The following is a 16,389-nucleotide window of genomic DNA, read 5'->3' as shown; positions in this document are numbered from 1 at the left end:
TCTCTCTCTTTAACACAAACACACAAACACAAACACAGACAGACAGACACACACACTCACACACTCTACCTTTTTCGTTGTCTCCAATACATGTACGTATCTACAAGTGTCTACCTAATATATTTTCATATCTTTCTCTCTCTCTCTCCTCGTTCTCATTGTTAGCTGCACAAAAATTTTGTTGCCACACTTTATTGTTTCCATGCACACTGCATCTTTGTGTAGTCCCATATGATGTACGAAAAATATACCGGTACACCGCAAACAACGACGTGTACCTAATACAATTGATAATTTCTTAACTTGTTCCACAGCCTAGGACCTTTGTTTCCACAGCTGGACATGCACAGAAAGTTTCCTGGAAGAGTAAGACGACATGTGTCTGTAGCAGGATTTCGCGATGTTCCATTTCGCAGAATTTTCCTGCATATTTTCTAATTCTCTAACGATTGTCCCTCTTCCCGTCTCGTCAGACCACCAAATTCCGGCTTTCCTCGCGCTGGAAGTTTAGCAGGGCCTCGTGGAATCTGTCCAGCACCAACTGAGTTTAAAAAAGAAATGGAAGAGAGGAGGGTCGATGATATGTTTGAGTCATTTCATTTGTCCCTGCATTACCTTAAATAGTGCTTTCTATTATGTCTTCAGATTTTTGGAGACAAGCATATAAACACCACAAGTAAGCACATTGCAAAATAAAAGATTTCTAAACAAACAGTACTTGCATACATACCCTCACGAATATCTCAATGATCTTAAATTCTCCACAAATTCAACTTTTTGTTTCTACTGCATCTAATTTTAAAAGGAACATTCCAGGAGATATTTTGAAGATATAAAGAAATGATGATACAACTAATGAGTGAAACAAACTGAGTGCTTTGATGATTGCCATGAAAAGGCCACTTAATTTTTGAAACATGGTTAAACTGGAGCAAACCTCTGTGGGTCTTCATGATGCAAGTTCTTAAAAAGCTTTGCACCACTACCATAATTCTGCTCCCAGGTAACTAAATTCAATCTACTACACTACAAAACTTAATGTTGTCATGTTATTCACTTTGAAGATTTAACTTATTCAAAACTAATTCCCCCCCCCCAAAAAAAAAAGTCAGCATCTGTGACCAGTGGACATACATTGTAGGAATAAACCAGTGCTTTAATATGTGAAATGGTTTATCTACTACTGTAAAAGTGGAAAATTTTGAGGGAGTAATTTTTCGCGCTCAGCCCACTAGGATGAATTTCATATGTTTTAATTCTGCAAGATCAAACTATGAAATACACGTGTAGTAGTAAATATAACAAGCACAAAATTTGCCTGCTTTTATTTTTGCAACAGTTTCATGTTGCATGAAATGTGTGGATATTTCCGCCCAGCGAAAATTTCCACTTTGACAGTACTCCCCATACATCTCATGGAACCCGGTGTGCTTTCAACCTTACTAATCACTGTGACTATTACCACGATTTCTTGGGTTGATTTCGAACATTCCACACTGCACAACACCACGGTCCCTCCCTCTCTGGGAAGACTACAACGAATCAAACCTTTGCTTACCATACACAAGACCGTAACCCGTTCCTTACGGGAAATCCCGTGGGAGCAACTGATATACGGGAACCTGGCATACCAGGTTCCAAAGATGAAGACAAGATCGGGTGCCTGCTTTTGTGGCCTAAATTCATATTTCTTTCAGTTAAAATGCCCTGGAAAATTGGTTTGGTAAAAAGATAAGAGTTTATTCTATCAGCATTTGTTCTCTTTCTGTTGGAAAAATGCATATATCACAGCATTATCTACGTCTTTCCTGATTTAGTTTGCGCTTGTTCTGCTATAAAACTCGTATGAACATGTACATAGCAATCAAAGCTGAGCTCAGTAGATTTCTGTGTTAGCTGACCCCAGTCATCCCCTTCAGGTGCCTGGTTTTGTGTAGACCAAAAGAGTATGCGAGCCCTTCAGCGCACCCTCTATTCATACCTAGCACCCGATCGATATTTTCATTGTTCACTGGCACATGTAGTTGACCGTGGAAAGGGGATACATGTACCGCTTGACTGCTTTCGCACAGGTGGACTACCAACCTGTCTGTTCTCTGTCGACAGGCAAAAAGAATCTCATTTGGGGGCATTAAAGGCACTCAGAGAATTGCGGAAGGAACAGATTAAAAATGAAAACAAATGTTGTGAATACTGAAAGCTCACCTTGGCTAACTCTCCGTTCTCGCACACCAGCTCTCTCTGTAGCTGTTTGCCATCAATCTAGGGAACCGGGGGAAAAAGGTGATGGCAGACGTATCAGATAATGAAAACTCTTGAATAGATTGCCTGTTTAATTTCTGGTCTACAATGCATTTCATATTGCCTCCTAGAATCATGTGAATCGCTATAATGCCATGGATGCCCACGTTTGTAATTCAAAACAAGGAAAAGTAGAAATTACGCGGTGCGTAATATATGTCCCCGCCGGAAGTAGCATTTAGTAGCAAAATGTACAATATAGGTAAAAAGATGAAGGTCAAAGGTCAAAGAAGACAAAGGTCAAAATTCTATGTAGAAGTTTTGAAGCCCTCACCTAGTGCCATCACATAAAGCAAAAGGAATCGAAATCGGGTTAGAAATGGCGAAGGAGTAGCATTTTGTAGCCAATGTACAATATAGGTAAAAAAAATCAAGGTCAAAGGTCAAAGAAGTCAAAGGTCAAAATTCTGTGTAGAAGTTTTGAAGCCCTCACCTAGTGCCATCACATAAAGCAAACGGAATCGAAATCGGGTTAGAAATGGCGAAGGAGTAGCATTTGGTAGGAAAATGTACAATACAGGTCAAAAATCAAGGTCAAAGGTCAAAGAAGTCAAAGGTCAAAATTCTGTGTAGAAGTTTTGAAGCCCTCACCTAGTGCCATCACTTAAAGCAAACGGAATTGTAATCGGGTAACAAATGGCGAAGGAGTAGCATTTTGTAGGCAATGTACAATATAGGTCAAAAATCAAGGTCAAAGGTCAAAGAAGTCAAAGGTCAAAATTCTGTGTAGAAGTTTTGAAGCCCTCACCTAGTGCCATCATATAAAGCAAACGGAATCAAAATCGGGTTAGAAATGGCGAAGGAGTAGCATTTTGAAGCAAAATGTACAATATAGGTCAAAGGTCAAGGTCAAAGGTCACAACTGAAATTTTGTATAGAAGTTTCAAAGCTCCCATGTAGTGCTATCATATAAAGCAAACAGAATCAAAATCGGGTTAGAAATGGCGAAGGAGTAGCATTTTGAACATTTTGATCACACACGGACGGACGGACACACGGACACACACACGTACGGAGCCCGTTTCATAGTCCCCTGCTCGAACTCGTTCGGCGGTGACAATAAGGGGGATACCTATGTGCATATTGGGAAGTTACTTGCTGAAAACTAACATTTAATAATGAAAATCTGATCACGCGGCTACTAGTGAAGTGACACAATAAAATCACAGCTTAAAAGCTGGAATATACTCTATCTCTTTCCATGTGTATACAGAAAAATGAGGTGTCTGCATAATCATATGTGCCTTTGTAACTACTCATGTATGTGTGTCTGTACAGTGTATGTGTAAACATGTATGAATGTGCGTAATAGCAACAATAACCTTGATTTTGTTAGAGACCCTCAATCAAGAGTTTCGTAATCAAAGAAAGAAAATTCTCTCTACAGGACACTGTGCACCAGCTTCTACTCACCACCGAAGTGAAGAGGACCTTGTTCTCTGCCTGCTGGGGTGAGGTAAGGATGTTGACGAAGAGATCCCCCTGCTCCAGATCCCAGCCACCGGACCAGCGACACTTCTCCAGGACTACTACTCTCCTGTTTGCGCAGGTCAGAAAAAAATGGTGGAAATGAATGAGATTAACATCGATGTAGGGCAATTTGTCAATCAGTTGCAATAAAAACAACTCAAGAATTTCATGAATTAGAAAAATGACATATGTTTTCAGAATGTCCAGAACAATATTTTGCATTTGATTACAAAAAAAAATATACCATGGGTGTGTATCTTTCTCTCCTCTTTCTGGTCTTTCTCTCACCATCTACTGTATACCCCATATATTTTTTAATAGCAAGTATCATTTTTCGGGATTTCCTGACGATTTCGCAGGTGGTTAAGTTTGCGATTGTGGAGTGCAGTACTCAACGGAGAAACGTACAAAAAGTATGCGTGCACATTACAAGTTCATGTCAGGAACAGAGTCAATATTTTCGAGTGTTTTTACATTCAATTCACGAAAAGCACCTTACTCGCAAAAATTAAAACCGTGCGAAATATTCCTTGTTGACAAAGCCAAATCAAGAGGGAAGGGGGAGGGCTCACCTCGTGGTTACCATGACAACATCGGGGGTGCTATCCGAGGAGACGGTGACGTGTGCATAGTAGATGTCCGTGTTGTAGATCTCTCTCTTGCGGATGTTGTGGAGGATGCAGTTGCCGACGGACTTGTAAGGGGAGTACGGGGTCAGTCCCTGCGAGCCAGATGGAGAAAGCAACAAAAATTACCCAGTCTTTAAAATGCTTCCCCAAAGAATTGACAGGGAAACCTTCTTTAATACCAACATGCCTAATTTATGCAGTTCAGCCAGCCTTTAGCACACTTCTTGCTGGGGGCCTGCCCTTTGGTCAGCTCCACAAACTGAGCTCCTTTTGCTTGCAATTACTACAGGGAGAAGGTCTTGACAGAGGCCATACTTCCTCCCTCTATTTCTTTGCTGTTAGGCTGATTCCTGTTTGCATGGACTGTTCGACTATTCTTGGGAGGAGTGAGGGGCTAGTGTGGACACTCAGCTAAACAAAGAAATATTCTCCAGCTTGTCTCTTATGCTCAGAGATTAGAGTGGACATGGGGATATCAACAATCTACACAATGAATTCAAAGGATCTCATTAACTCTTTATGTGCCACGTTCGCACATCCGACTCAGTCGACGGCGTGCCAACTTCGCATATTCTGCTCAACAAACAGAGCCACCAAAACCGATCGATAAATCGCTAATCGCTGCTAATCCCGCGGCACAATGAAAGCGTTTCTCGTGCTTTTGTTCCTCTCATATACAGCTTGCATTCTATGTGGTCACTGACTATCAAGCGGTGTTCCCAACTAGATTTGCTTGTACATTCTAAGTTTCTGTAACGGTTTTATGTGCAAAAGTCATGCCTTTACAGTAATGTAGCAACTGGTCATTCAAAAGAAAAATTGAAAACAAATTTTTCATACAATCTACATCGAAACAAAGCTTTACATTCCTCTTTAACTTTGCTTACTATTATGCCCATCTTAACATAAATTTGTAGAAGTTATACAAATTAGAAAAACAGAATTCTTTCTCAAAGCATGACTACCTTCGTGTCTCAGAATAACGTGGCACGCAGGGGGTTTCCACCATGGCACATAAAGAGTTAAAGAGTTTTCATTCCTGATCACAAATTGAAAGGAAGTGAACCCCCCCCCCCCCCTCCCCAAGGGTTCATCAGAATCTGTACACCATTGATGTTTTCCTGAAACTGCCTGCCACAGGCCCCTTTTGCTCCATTAATACCGAACAAAGCTTCCATTTATTCTTCTTGGAGAAGACACGTCAATACAGTTTACTATCTTCATTAGATAGTAACATATCAACTTAGCAGATGTGAGAGACACACATGCACATGTATGGTGTACAGCTATGAAAGAAGAGAATGCTTGGCTTAGAGTCTATGTCTCACAAGGATCAGTGATACATACATATACAGTTGAACCTCTCGTATCCGGACAAGTCGGGACCGGGGCTCATCCGGATAAGGGATTTGGCCGGATACGGGAGACTCAATGCTTTATACACGTACATATACGTACATATACATACACATGTACTGATGTAGCGAATTGTAGTACCACATGTAGTAATGTGTATACTGCAACCTTTCGTTGTTACATTTGGGGATGTTTGGGGATGTTAAAATGTCTGAACGAAAGCAATTTGGAAGGAAATTTGATGTAATGTATGTTAATCATGTTCGAAGTAATATGTAATTCATGTGTGTTTGTGTAGGAGTTCTCAAGGAGTTAGGAATCCCCCTTTCCTCCCGTAATTATTAAAACAAAAATCACGGCGAGATTGCGTCCGTATAATAGAGAGATCCCGATAAAGGAAGGCCGGATGAGAGAGGTTCAACTGTATGTAAATTCTTTGACTGGAACCAGTTATCTGGGTGTAGTTCTGAATTGCTGATCTCTACAGGAGGTATCTGGATACCCCATTGCCCTATTCATACAAGTGAAGCCGCTATCTTACCAGGCACACTCTATGGGGTATAATGGGAACTTGCACACATTTTCCAGCAGAAACTGTCATCAAGATCATGTCATGTCATGAGCTTCGTACACAAATGCATGGGCAATGTGCGTGGTAAGATGGTGGTGCGGTGGCTTCAAAGCAATTGGTCTATGACATATCCAGATACAGTCAAACCTGTCTATAGTGGCCATCTAAGGGATACGAAAAAAGTGGCCGTTATAGACAGGTGACCACTATAGACAGGTGGCCACTATAGACAGAGACAGGTGACCACTATAGACAGGTGACCACTATAGACAGGTTATCCAACTTTGTTTCGTTGCCTAAATGTACATGTATCATCGTTGTATACATCTACAAGTACCGGGTACTTACATTACGTGTACATGTGAGGTGTATGTACGCACATGTGCGTTTCATGCATTGAACAATGTCAGTGTTCTTGAAATAATAGTTGTTGCACAGTAGCATGTGTACAGTCATGAAGAAAGCTTGATACTGAATGAGCGATGAATGCAGCGGTGGCGATCACTGAGTGTTGCCCATGAATGACTGGCACGGCTACTAAAAGCAGAAAAATGCGCTCAATTATCAGCTCTGTGGCTGCTATAGACAGGTTAAAGGGTTGGTACAGTATTAGTGGAGATAAGAATTGGGCTTTTAACCTTTTGCGAGATACCAAGAAAACACTTATGATATAGTACAGAGCATACCATTTTAAGAGGAATTCAAAGTTTATTTGATGAAAATCGGGTTTGGAATGACTGAAACATCAAAAACAAAGTAAAACAAAGCGATCGTAATAAAGTGTGGGTCCCACACTTTATTAAAATCGCTCTCTTTTGGATATCTCAGCCGTTTCAAAAAAAATTTTCATCAAATGAACGTTGAATTCCTCATAGAATTACCCCTGTACATGCTCTTTCATATTTCATTAGAGGTTTCTCATTATTTCACAAAAAATGTTAAAAACCTGAAATTAGGTCTCAACCAAAACTGTACGATCCCTTGAAAATCTACCGCGGGAAACAAAATGTGTGGCCGCTGGCCGCGTTAGACAGGTGGCTGCTATACACAGGGTCTTTAACAGGGCTTTTCTCTCAGGGGGATTTTTCAGTGGCTGCGATCGACGCCGCTAAGGCAGGTTTGACTGTACTTCTTACACAGATCACTGGCTTGCATGTATCTCTTACCTCTTTGGGGTTGATGAATCGCGGGATCCTGAGCCGCCCAACGATGTTCTCCCCGGCGTCGGCCGCCCTCTCTATACCCTCCAGGACCAGCGTGATGGCGTCCACGGTGCCCCCCATGGGCTTGGTGACGAGGCCCAGGAGCCCCTTGCCGATGCCCTTGAAGAAACCCTTGACACCCTCCTCCTGGGCACCCAGGATGGGGGAGGTGATCACACCCGACAGACCAAGGACGATGCCCTGTGAAAGGAGGATTGCATCATCTTTATTTATCCCCAGGGTATTCAATTTGGCTTTAGAGTCAGGCACTATTCTTTCAACGGATGCCCTGTCATCCTCCTCCTCATCCTCCTCATCATCATCCTCACCATCCTCATTCTCCTCCTCCTCCTCCTTCTCATAATCATCCTCATCATCATCATCATCATCGCCATCATCACTGAATCACTGCCACGTGCCCTATTCAACTTCTTTTCTAATTCTCATTTCATTTATTTTGTTAATATCTGTTAACACCAAAACAATACTAACAATAATAATTCAATGAATACTATCACTTTCCTTACCCAAACAAGGCTGACCCATCCCCATGTGGGGTACATCATATTCACATATGACTTGCACAAATACATGCCTACAGACATATCTCCTCCATGGGTTAACCCTCTGTGTGCTTTGAGTACCGAATGGCACACAAAACTCCATAGTGTTGTACACACTGTTCAAAGTCCCTACCATCAGAAAGGGTTAAAGGTCAAGAAAATCTTTGATTAGCCCTTGGCCTACCATGACAAATCCCTGGCCAGCAGACAGGAGGTGAAGAGGGAAGCTGTCCTGGTGACGACTCATCCGTCTCTCGCGACTCTGAAAAGGAAGGAGGAAGTGTTTCCAGGTCAAGAGACCATTCAGAAGAATGAGTACTCATGGGAATCTCATTTGCTCCAAATCATGGGTTTTTATTGCAATTTAATATTCAGTGATAACTCTCATAAGGCTTATGACAATGCACATTACAACACCGATTTCTCACTTATTTATCAGATATTCATACCAATTATCCTTTGCATACATAGAACATAGAACAACATAGAAACTTCATATATATTCAACAATTTGGCAATTCTTTTATAAATCAACAACTACAAACAAACACATAGAGCTGAGCAAAGCAAAACTATAAAAGACAATCGGGCATATTACATGGACAAACAAAAAACAAACAAACAAAAATGAACATGTAGCTAAACATTTTGAGTATAGATTTAAAGTGAGGAAGACAAAGGGGGCGGGGGTATAATCTACCTTCTGGTAAGCAGCGTCAAAGGAGAGCACAGCAAGGGCCTTCCCAAGGGTGCCAGAAAAGCTACCAAAAGCATCGGCAACTCCACCTGAAATTTCAAGAAAGTTTGGACTCACAGGTAAAGTAAGGCTTACAAGGCTGTAGGACAATGAACATTTCAGTTTAACTGACTGGTATATCTATCCATCATTGTCATTTTCATCTTATTCTCCATCATTATTCTCAATCTTCATCATTTCCACATTTTCCATCACCATCACCATCACCATCCACCATCCACCATCCACCATCACCATCATCATCACCATCACCATCACCATCACCATCACCATCACCATCACCATCACCATCACCATCACCATCATCATTATGTCTATAGGATCAGTCTGCTTCTCTGCCAAAAATAAAAAGGTTACCTATAGTGTGCCCTAGAAGACTCTGGACACCCTTAGCTAGACCTTCAGCAAACTCCCCTGGTCCCTGGATGAGCCCCTGAAATTCAAACAAATTAAAAAAGGAGATGAAACTCTTCTTCTTAGAAAAAAAAAAAAACATATAGAGGAAAACAGTGACAAACTGGTCTTAATCACAAGACATTCTTTATATACTTTCTTTATCCTCTTTAATAGTTAACACAATTTAAAGCATGCAGAAATTATAAGCCTGCAAACTGTTAGCTTGCACAAGCACATCACTATTCAGAATATGTGTACAGATGATGTCTAGCACCAGTAGCCTTCATTTCTTTGATCATTTTTTCTCACAATGAAAAAAAACAACAAACAAACATAATGTATAATATATGTGACCGGCGACAACGGTTTCAGGCAAAAGTCGGGAATTTTGAAAATTCATTTTTTCACTGCATTACATTGCCCATTTCCTAAGCTTTGCATTGATATAAAATACTTGTATTCTTCGGCACCATAAGTGGGCATAGAAAGAGAAATAAAATGCACTTTTTAAGTTGTTAGCTTGACAAAATTGCGAGAAAACAGGCTTTCAAGATTCACCTCTTTCTCAAAGACAATGTCCGAGCGGCGATGCGAGGGGAGAATCACCCATCCGTATGATGGTGCCAATCGATGTTAAGCTCCGCCTCTAGCAACCACATCGCCTTCTGATTGGCTCACTGAGAGAGTCAAATTTCCCGGGCACCTTCCTCGGAGCTCAGCGTATGAAGCCGAAAAACAATGCGTTTCGCTCGGGTTTGTTTACAGTACGTCTTTCAAGATGGCGGATAAGATAATTGCACGTACAGCTGTATAGTGCACATGTACATGTGTATTTGGTGTACGCATTACGCAATGGCATTCACACGCCTGACCGTGTGCATGTAACAGGAGCGGTGGCAAATCCACACATTTACAAATCGCGTTTCCATTGTGGTTGATTTGTCTTTATCATTGGCGACCCTTTTGAAGGGACAAGATTGCTAGTGCTGGCAAGGGTCACGCTTCCTGTTTGTTTTGCTTTTACAAGACATTGTTGCTTTGTTCGGTGGTGCTAATTAAAAAAAAACACAAACAAACAAACAAACAAGACTCGTTATTTTGGTGCGATCTTGACGTGTAGTATTTGAATATAATTAGTCACATGTGACCGCTCCTTTCATCTTATCTACCTTCCATTGAGTCAGTCTGCCGTCATAATTTTTACTACATGTACAAGTAGACAAATTTGAGAATATCTAGTTTTCTTTTCACACGGTTATGTCATGCTACATGATTTTTGTTTCACTTCCGTTGTCGAACATTGCGGTAGAATAGTTTGGATAGAAAGCCAAACGAAGAGCACGCACTACAGAGCGAGCGTATAAACCACTATAGCAAGAACAATGAAGCATGTAATCGTGAACGTGTGGACAAAGCATTCCCCAAACGCTGCAACTGGTGTCTCCGAAAGCCGAATTATGTAAATGTATGCGACGCACCAGCCAATCGCATGCGAGACCCTGCGCCGTAGCAACGCTGGGGATATTGGCGCGGCGTTCGAAAGAAGCTGGAAACTGACAAGTGCGATCCAACATAGGGTGCTTAGAATTCCATTTTCGATAGGAAAAACTTTGTCTTATGCTATGAAATTTAGTGTAGATGTAGAAAACATATCAAAGATTTGATTTCTGCAAAAAACCTAAATCGACAAAAATAATGGTCAAAATCGTTGTACCCCGCCTAGGAGGGAATTTGCTCTTGCGACTTTTGCCTGAAACCGTTGTCGCGGGTCACATATGCATGATAAAGACAAATATGAAAAGACAATGTCAATCGTCAGCACATTTTACATTTTCCTCTCCTGTAAGAACCACTTAGAACATCATCAACAACTATGAGTTATTATTGAAAAGAATCAACAATCGGTTAATCCAAAGTATCAGCTCAATGCAATCTGTGAAAAACCTAATACTGTCGAATATCATTTCTAGAATGATGCACAATCGGCCAGGAGTGGCTGCTACTATTTTCAGGTATCCACCACCCACCAGGTAGGGCTCGTAGAAGAAGTCACTGATGCCCTCCTTGACGTCCCGGTAGAGCCCGTAGGGGTTCCCCAGCACGTCCAGGCCCAGGATGAAGACGTAGGCCTGCTTGATGCCCTGGGAGATGTAGTGAGCTTGGACCTCCGACATCAGCTGGGCGTTGGTCAGCAGGGCATTTTTCCTCTCAAAGTAGGCGAGTCTGAAACAAGGTTTTAATTGGGAGCGTTGAACAAACACATGGAGATAAATGGAGAATTGACATTACCCGTTGAGGATGGGTTGATTTTGCTGTGACATGCATTTCCCATACACACTTGCCTGATCACACTGTAGATTAGTCTTCAACAGGTTAAAACACATTACTGGATGCTTCGTTCTCACAAATGCCACCACATGATACAGTATATGAAACAGGATGAGAACTACATTGTACTGTATACGCCATATATTTAGCCAGTTTAATTTTTCGCACGTTGGGACTCTAAAACAATTTCGCGAGTGGTTAAATTTGTGATTGTGGCGTAAAGTACTGAACGGAGAATGTATGCATGCATGTCACATTCATGACTCGATCACTGTCGATTTGTTTTTTTTTTGTGTGTGTAATTAAATTAGAAAACAGCATCTAACTCACAAAGTTCATGAAAATAAGAGCCTTGCAAACATTTGGTGTATACAGTAGTCAAGGTCCCGAGATAAATTTACACATTGGTGGAACGAAACTTGTTCAGGCTTGAGACGAAAACTGGAGATAGTATAAAGACATTGACATCAGCGATTTTCTCACAGTAATGACAAGCAGAGGAGCAGCCAAGTACAACAGTGAAGACAGTGTGATAAATGAAATATGCTACTTTTGCTGTCTTCATAAGAAGATAAAAAGTCTGGCCTTGCCCTCGCCAAGGTACACGTATTTTTCCTGCTTGCATTTATTGTGATAGGCAAAGATGAGTGTGTCAAACCAACAAAATAACACTAGATTGACTTTATACTGCCTCATCATTGGTATAGTGTATATCAATTTGAGAAAGAATGAAAAAGATAGCGTGAAGAGCCACTCATCAGATAGAAAAGTTGCCATGGTGATGGGATGTTGTCATGCCAACATGACGCACTCACTTGAGCTCGACCTCGGTGACCTCTGTGAAGGTGGAGCCGATGCTCTCCACCAGGAGACGGCCGATATCCTGCTGGAATGATGCTGGTTTCTCACTGGCGATGTGAGGCACTCCACTCAGTGACAGACTCACTATCAACTGCGAGAGAAAGGATCGAGGTACCACTCTTTACTATACACTGGCACACAGTTCACACAGTGTCTGTAAACACAATCATTCACCCTGAGGCACATCACTACAAAATGCTCAATCAAACATGTAGTTACCAGGTTTGGGGATGACATTGAAGTTTGTTCTATTTCTTTTTTAAAGGAAATCAAAATTTTCTGGTGATTTTAATGCATAGAAATAACAAGATGTGTACAGTCTTGAGAAGAAAGAAAAAATATGAAAACAGATTTAAGTCTACAGAATATCATGCCAGCAAGTTGTTATGAAAATCTGGAACAAGTGATCTGCAATCTTATTCCACTCTGATGATTTCATGCTAGAACGGCAGTAAGGTCCATTATCTCTGCAAACATCTTGACATGCCTTTCTGGCACAAACCGGATGTCAGTCATTGTAAGACGTCAATTGAATTCATGTGAATACTTGTGCAGTCAAGTGTTAATTGCCTTTGTTGCACTACGCAAATCTAAGGCAACTGCTTTGGTTTATTTGCAGCATCCGTTTTTTTTTATTACTAGCAATTTGAGTTCCACTATACACAACACTGCTATTCCATGCTACATGTAACTATCAAAAAGCAATTCTCATTCTAAATTCACTAATCTGACTAAGGATTACAAATATCACGATCAACTTACACTTTGTACATGATGTATATTCACTAGACACTGACTGCCAGAAAACAATATGGTACAGGGTCTTGGTTTCATGACCAGACATCACCTAGCCCCATACAACCATGCATGTGCCTGGCATATTTATGTCTTTTTGCACAAAGGTAGCATTAAAGCAGAGATCATCACTTCTCCTCCGCCCTTTCTACCACTCATCTCAGGGGCGGATCCAAGATATCCAAAAAGGGGGGGGGGGGGGGGGAGGGGGTGTGCCCAAAAAAAAAAAAAAAAATTTCTGGTGCCACTTTCGGGTTTCATCGGCTGACAAGCGAAAAAAAAAAAAGGGCTTCAGCGTAATTTTCTGCTCCCACTACAATTGGCTGACAAAGACGGTATCTTAAAAAATTAAAGGGGACACTCATGCCCCTTTCATATTTTCTTTTTATTTCTTTTGTTTTAACAAAAAAAAACCCAAAAACAAATGGGGGTAGGGGAGCCCGGGGAGCCCGGGGTGCCCCCCTCTGGATCCGCTTATGTGTCTAACAGAGAGATGTGCTCACCTTGAGTGGTGACAGGTGGAAGTACTCAAAGAAGACTGGGTTGGCAGTGCTACTCGAGATCGTGTTCGACGTCTCCTTCAGCGAGCTCTGGATGTAGTCCAGGTCCGCCTTCAGGGACACGACCTACAGTGTGAGAAGAAAGCCATGACTGATGATGTTAAGTTTTACATACAATTGGTGCAGTCTTTTGTGAAGCAATAACAGCTTTATTAGGAAAAGGAATTTATCACCACTGATGATGCCAAGTTTCACACATAAAGTTTGACGGCTGTGACACCAACTATGGTGGGAAAAGGGAACAGCATATATGGATGTCAAGTTAACATATTGTACATATTTTGTTTATAAGTGTACGGTGTAGAAGAAATATACGTTCCACTAATATCATCATATTTTGTACATTGAAAGATAGATATTTCACGCCAAAGCTAAGTGTTGACAGCAGGTTTAATTTCGAGAGGTCTTTTTGTCCCCTTCAGGAACATTTTATTGCACTCAGAGGGACTCTAGCAGGCCTATTATCAACATACCATGCTGCAGGTGTGTACTGATACCAAACATCCACTCCTTCCTTTGAAGACACCATCTGAGTTTAATATCACAGCCTGTCTTCTCCACAGATACCAAATGTGTCTATTCTCACGACTTGTCAATTATTAGTGGATTACGAAACCTGCATGACCTAAAGAAACAAAAATGCATGACATTTCTTGAGAAGAAATATTCCTACTCTGAAAGTTTCTTACCTCATCCTCCTGTTTCCACATGTCGGAGAAAACATCCAGCACCGACATGACGAAGCCGTTGTCGATGTTGATGCTAGCCTCCTGCACCAGGACCTTGAAGTATCTAACGATAAAGACGAACCACAAGATAATCTAATGTTAATTAATCTGAACATGAATTTTGAGTTAATAATATCTGTGCAATGGACAGCATTGTGAGTAGCAGGGTGTCATCTGAATCTGGATCTGTCTGGAAGTAGGTTTTCATGTTTTTTCACTTTCCAATTTTGCTCAATCATCCCATCGTAAGTCTTCACAGACAAATGCAACCTCAGCAATGAAAAAAGCTGAACATGTCATCTGTAAAGCTACATGATAAAAGCAGAAAGTTTCAAGTGCTAATGTGCAGTATTGTCACACAAAACCTTTTTTGTTCCAGTAACTGTGTGCTTTATTTCAATTGTGGTCTTTTCCTGAATGAAGCAATGAGAGAGGAGGTCTTACCTTTCTGCGCCAGTAGTGCCACTGTGTGACAGACATGGCGCATTAAAGGTACTAGCCCACATTTGCAAACCACGAAAATCAAAACTGCATAAAACAGGTCCAATATGACTTCAAGTACAAGTTATAACAGTAACATACGTCACCTGTCGCTCTTTGTCTATACCATTCGATAAAAGAGAGAAAATCATCGTTTTAAAATCAATTTTCAAACCGGGTCAACCCGACCCAAAATCGAATTACGAGCGCGGGCTATAGCTACGTACATTGTACATGTAACACGTACGTGGACCGGAGCTAGTGAGCGTTATACGCATGCATACAGATTACGGTGCATTTTCATTTATTTTTTATGAAAGTAATGGACTAATTGGAACGAAATTTTGCAAAGGTGTTACTGCAATCATACCCAAACTCCATGCTAACTACAAGACCAATTGCTGCAGGTTTACAAATGTGGGCTAATACCTTTAAAAGACTCCATTATTATCATTACCTGCTAATACATGACATATCTTACAGAGTGCAGCAAGATCCAACCGTTTGAGCAAAAATTGGAAACACCTACAATATCTGCAATCAACATAATATTGTTACATTACATTAAAAGAGCAACTAAAATCATGCATGGTTGTAAACACCTTGAAGACATACTGATTCTGTATTTAGTTCAAGCCAATTTGAGAGGCCAGAGTGAACGGAATGTTGCCATTTCTTGGACTTACTTGATGGTGTCCGTGCCATACTCTGGCATGTGTCTCCTGAGTATGGACATCTCAATAAATGGTCTGGGTCCAGTCTTCTTGAGGACATCCTTGGGCAGAGCGTTGACATGGAGGACATTTGCAAAGTAGGCATCAAAGAGCTGGTTGTCAATCTAGTGGGGGAAGAGAAAACCAAGAGGGTGTTTTAAAAAAACTTAACCCTTTGAGGACGAGTCCCGAGTATACTCTGGCAGGTGTCTATGGGAAATGCGTGTTGTAGCAAAATCAGCCTGTCCTCAATGGGTTAAGAATCATGCCAACATATGCATTCAGGAAATGTGGTACAAATTCAATTAAAGTAATTATGAGATGTCCTTAAAGAGGCAAAGTGAAAAAAAAAAAAACACCCAAAAACAAATCTACTCTGTTTTTAGAATACGGAGGCTCGTATCACTTCATCCAACATCAATAGTGCACTGCACATCTTAATCTGTAGATCTTTGCTAAATTTTTATAATGTAATCAGCTTAGTACAGCATTGGGTCTACAACTGCACTGCAATCAATGTTTCTTCCATCCCATTCCCCCATCTCTCCGTCTCATCTCCTCCCTCATTCATCATCACCATTTCCATGGCAACAGTTACCATGAGCAACCCAACAATGGTATATCCATCATCATCCCATCAACCCTGATGATCTCATTACAAATTTCATGACCATTACTA

The 16,389-nt window shown here is 41.1% G+C and overlaps 1 protein-coding gene across 1 annotated transcript in view; it reads right to left on the bottom strand.

Annotated features, from left to right (window-relative positions):
- Positions 1-469: 469 nt before the first annotated feature.
- LOC140242987 (intermembrane lipid transfer protein VPS13A-like) overlaps positions 470-16,389 on the bottom strand; it is a 150,797-nt gene continuing 134,877 nt past the window's right edge. Inside the window, exons 69-81 of the mRNA XM_072322727.1 lie at positions 15,684-15,835; positions 14,479-14,581; positions 13,733-13,855; positions 12,389-12,525; positions 11,273-11,468; positions 9,207-9,282; positions 8,793-8,878; positions 8,277-8,354; positions 7,494-7,730; positions 4,344-4,492; positions 3,715-3,838; positions 2,206-2,262; positions 470-541 (exon numbers count right to left, since the gene is read on the bottom strand). Coding sequence (XP_072178828.1) covers positions 470-541; positions 2,206-2,262; positions 3,715-3,838; positions 4,344-4,492; positions 7,494-7,730; positions 8,277-8,354; positions 8,793-8,878; positions 9,207-9,282; positions 11,273-11,468; positions 12,389-12,525; positions 13,733-13,855; positions 14,479-14,581; positions 15,684-15,835 — 1,590 coding nt within the window. The remainder of the gene's footprint in view (positions 542-2,205; positions 2,263-3,714; positions 3,839-4,343; positions 4,493-7,493; positions 7,731-8,276; positions 8,355-8,792; positions 8,879-9,206; positions 9,283-11,272; positions 11,469-12,388; positions 12,526-13,732; positions 13,856-14,478; positions 14,582-15,683; positions 15,836-16,389) is intronic.

This window comes from Diadema setosum, chromosome 19 (assembly GCF_964275005.1).
Source record: "Diadema setosum chromosome 19, eeDiaSeto1, whole genome shotgun sequence".
Taxonomy (NCBI): Eukaryota; Metazoa; Echinodermata; class Echinoidea; order Diadematoida; family Diadematidae; genus Diadema; species Diadema setosum.
The sequence above is the reverse complement of the archived record's forward strand: the minus strand, read 5'-3'. Positions and strand labels throughout refer to the sequence as shown.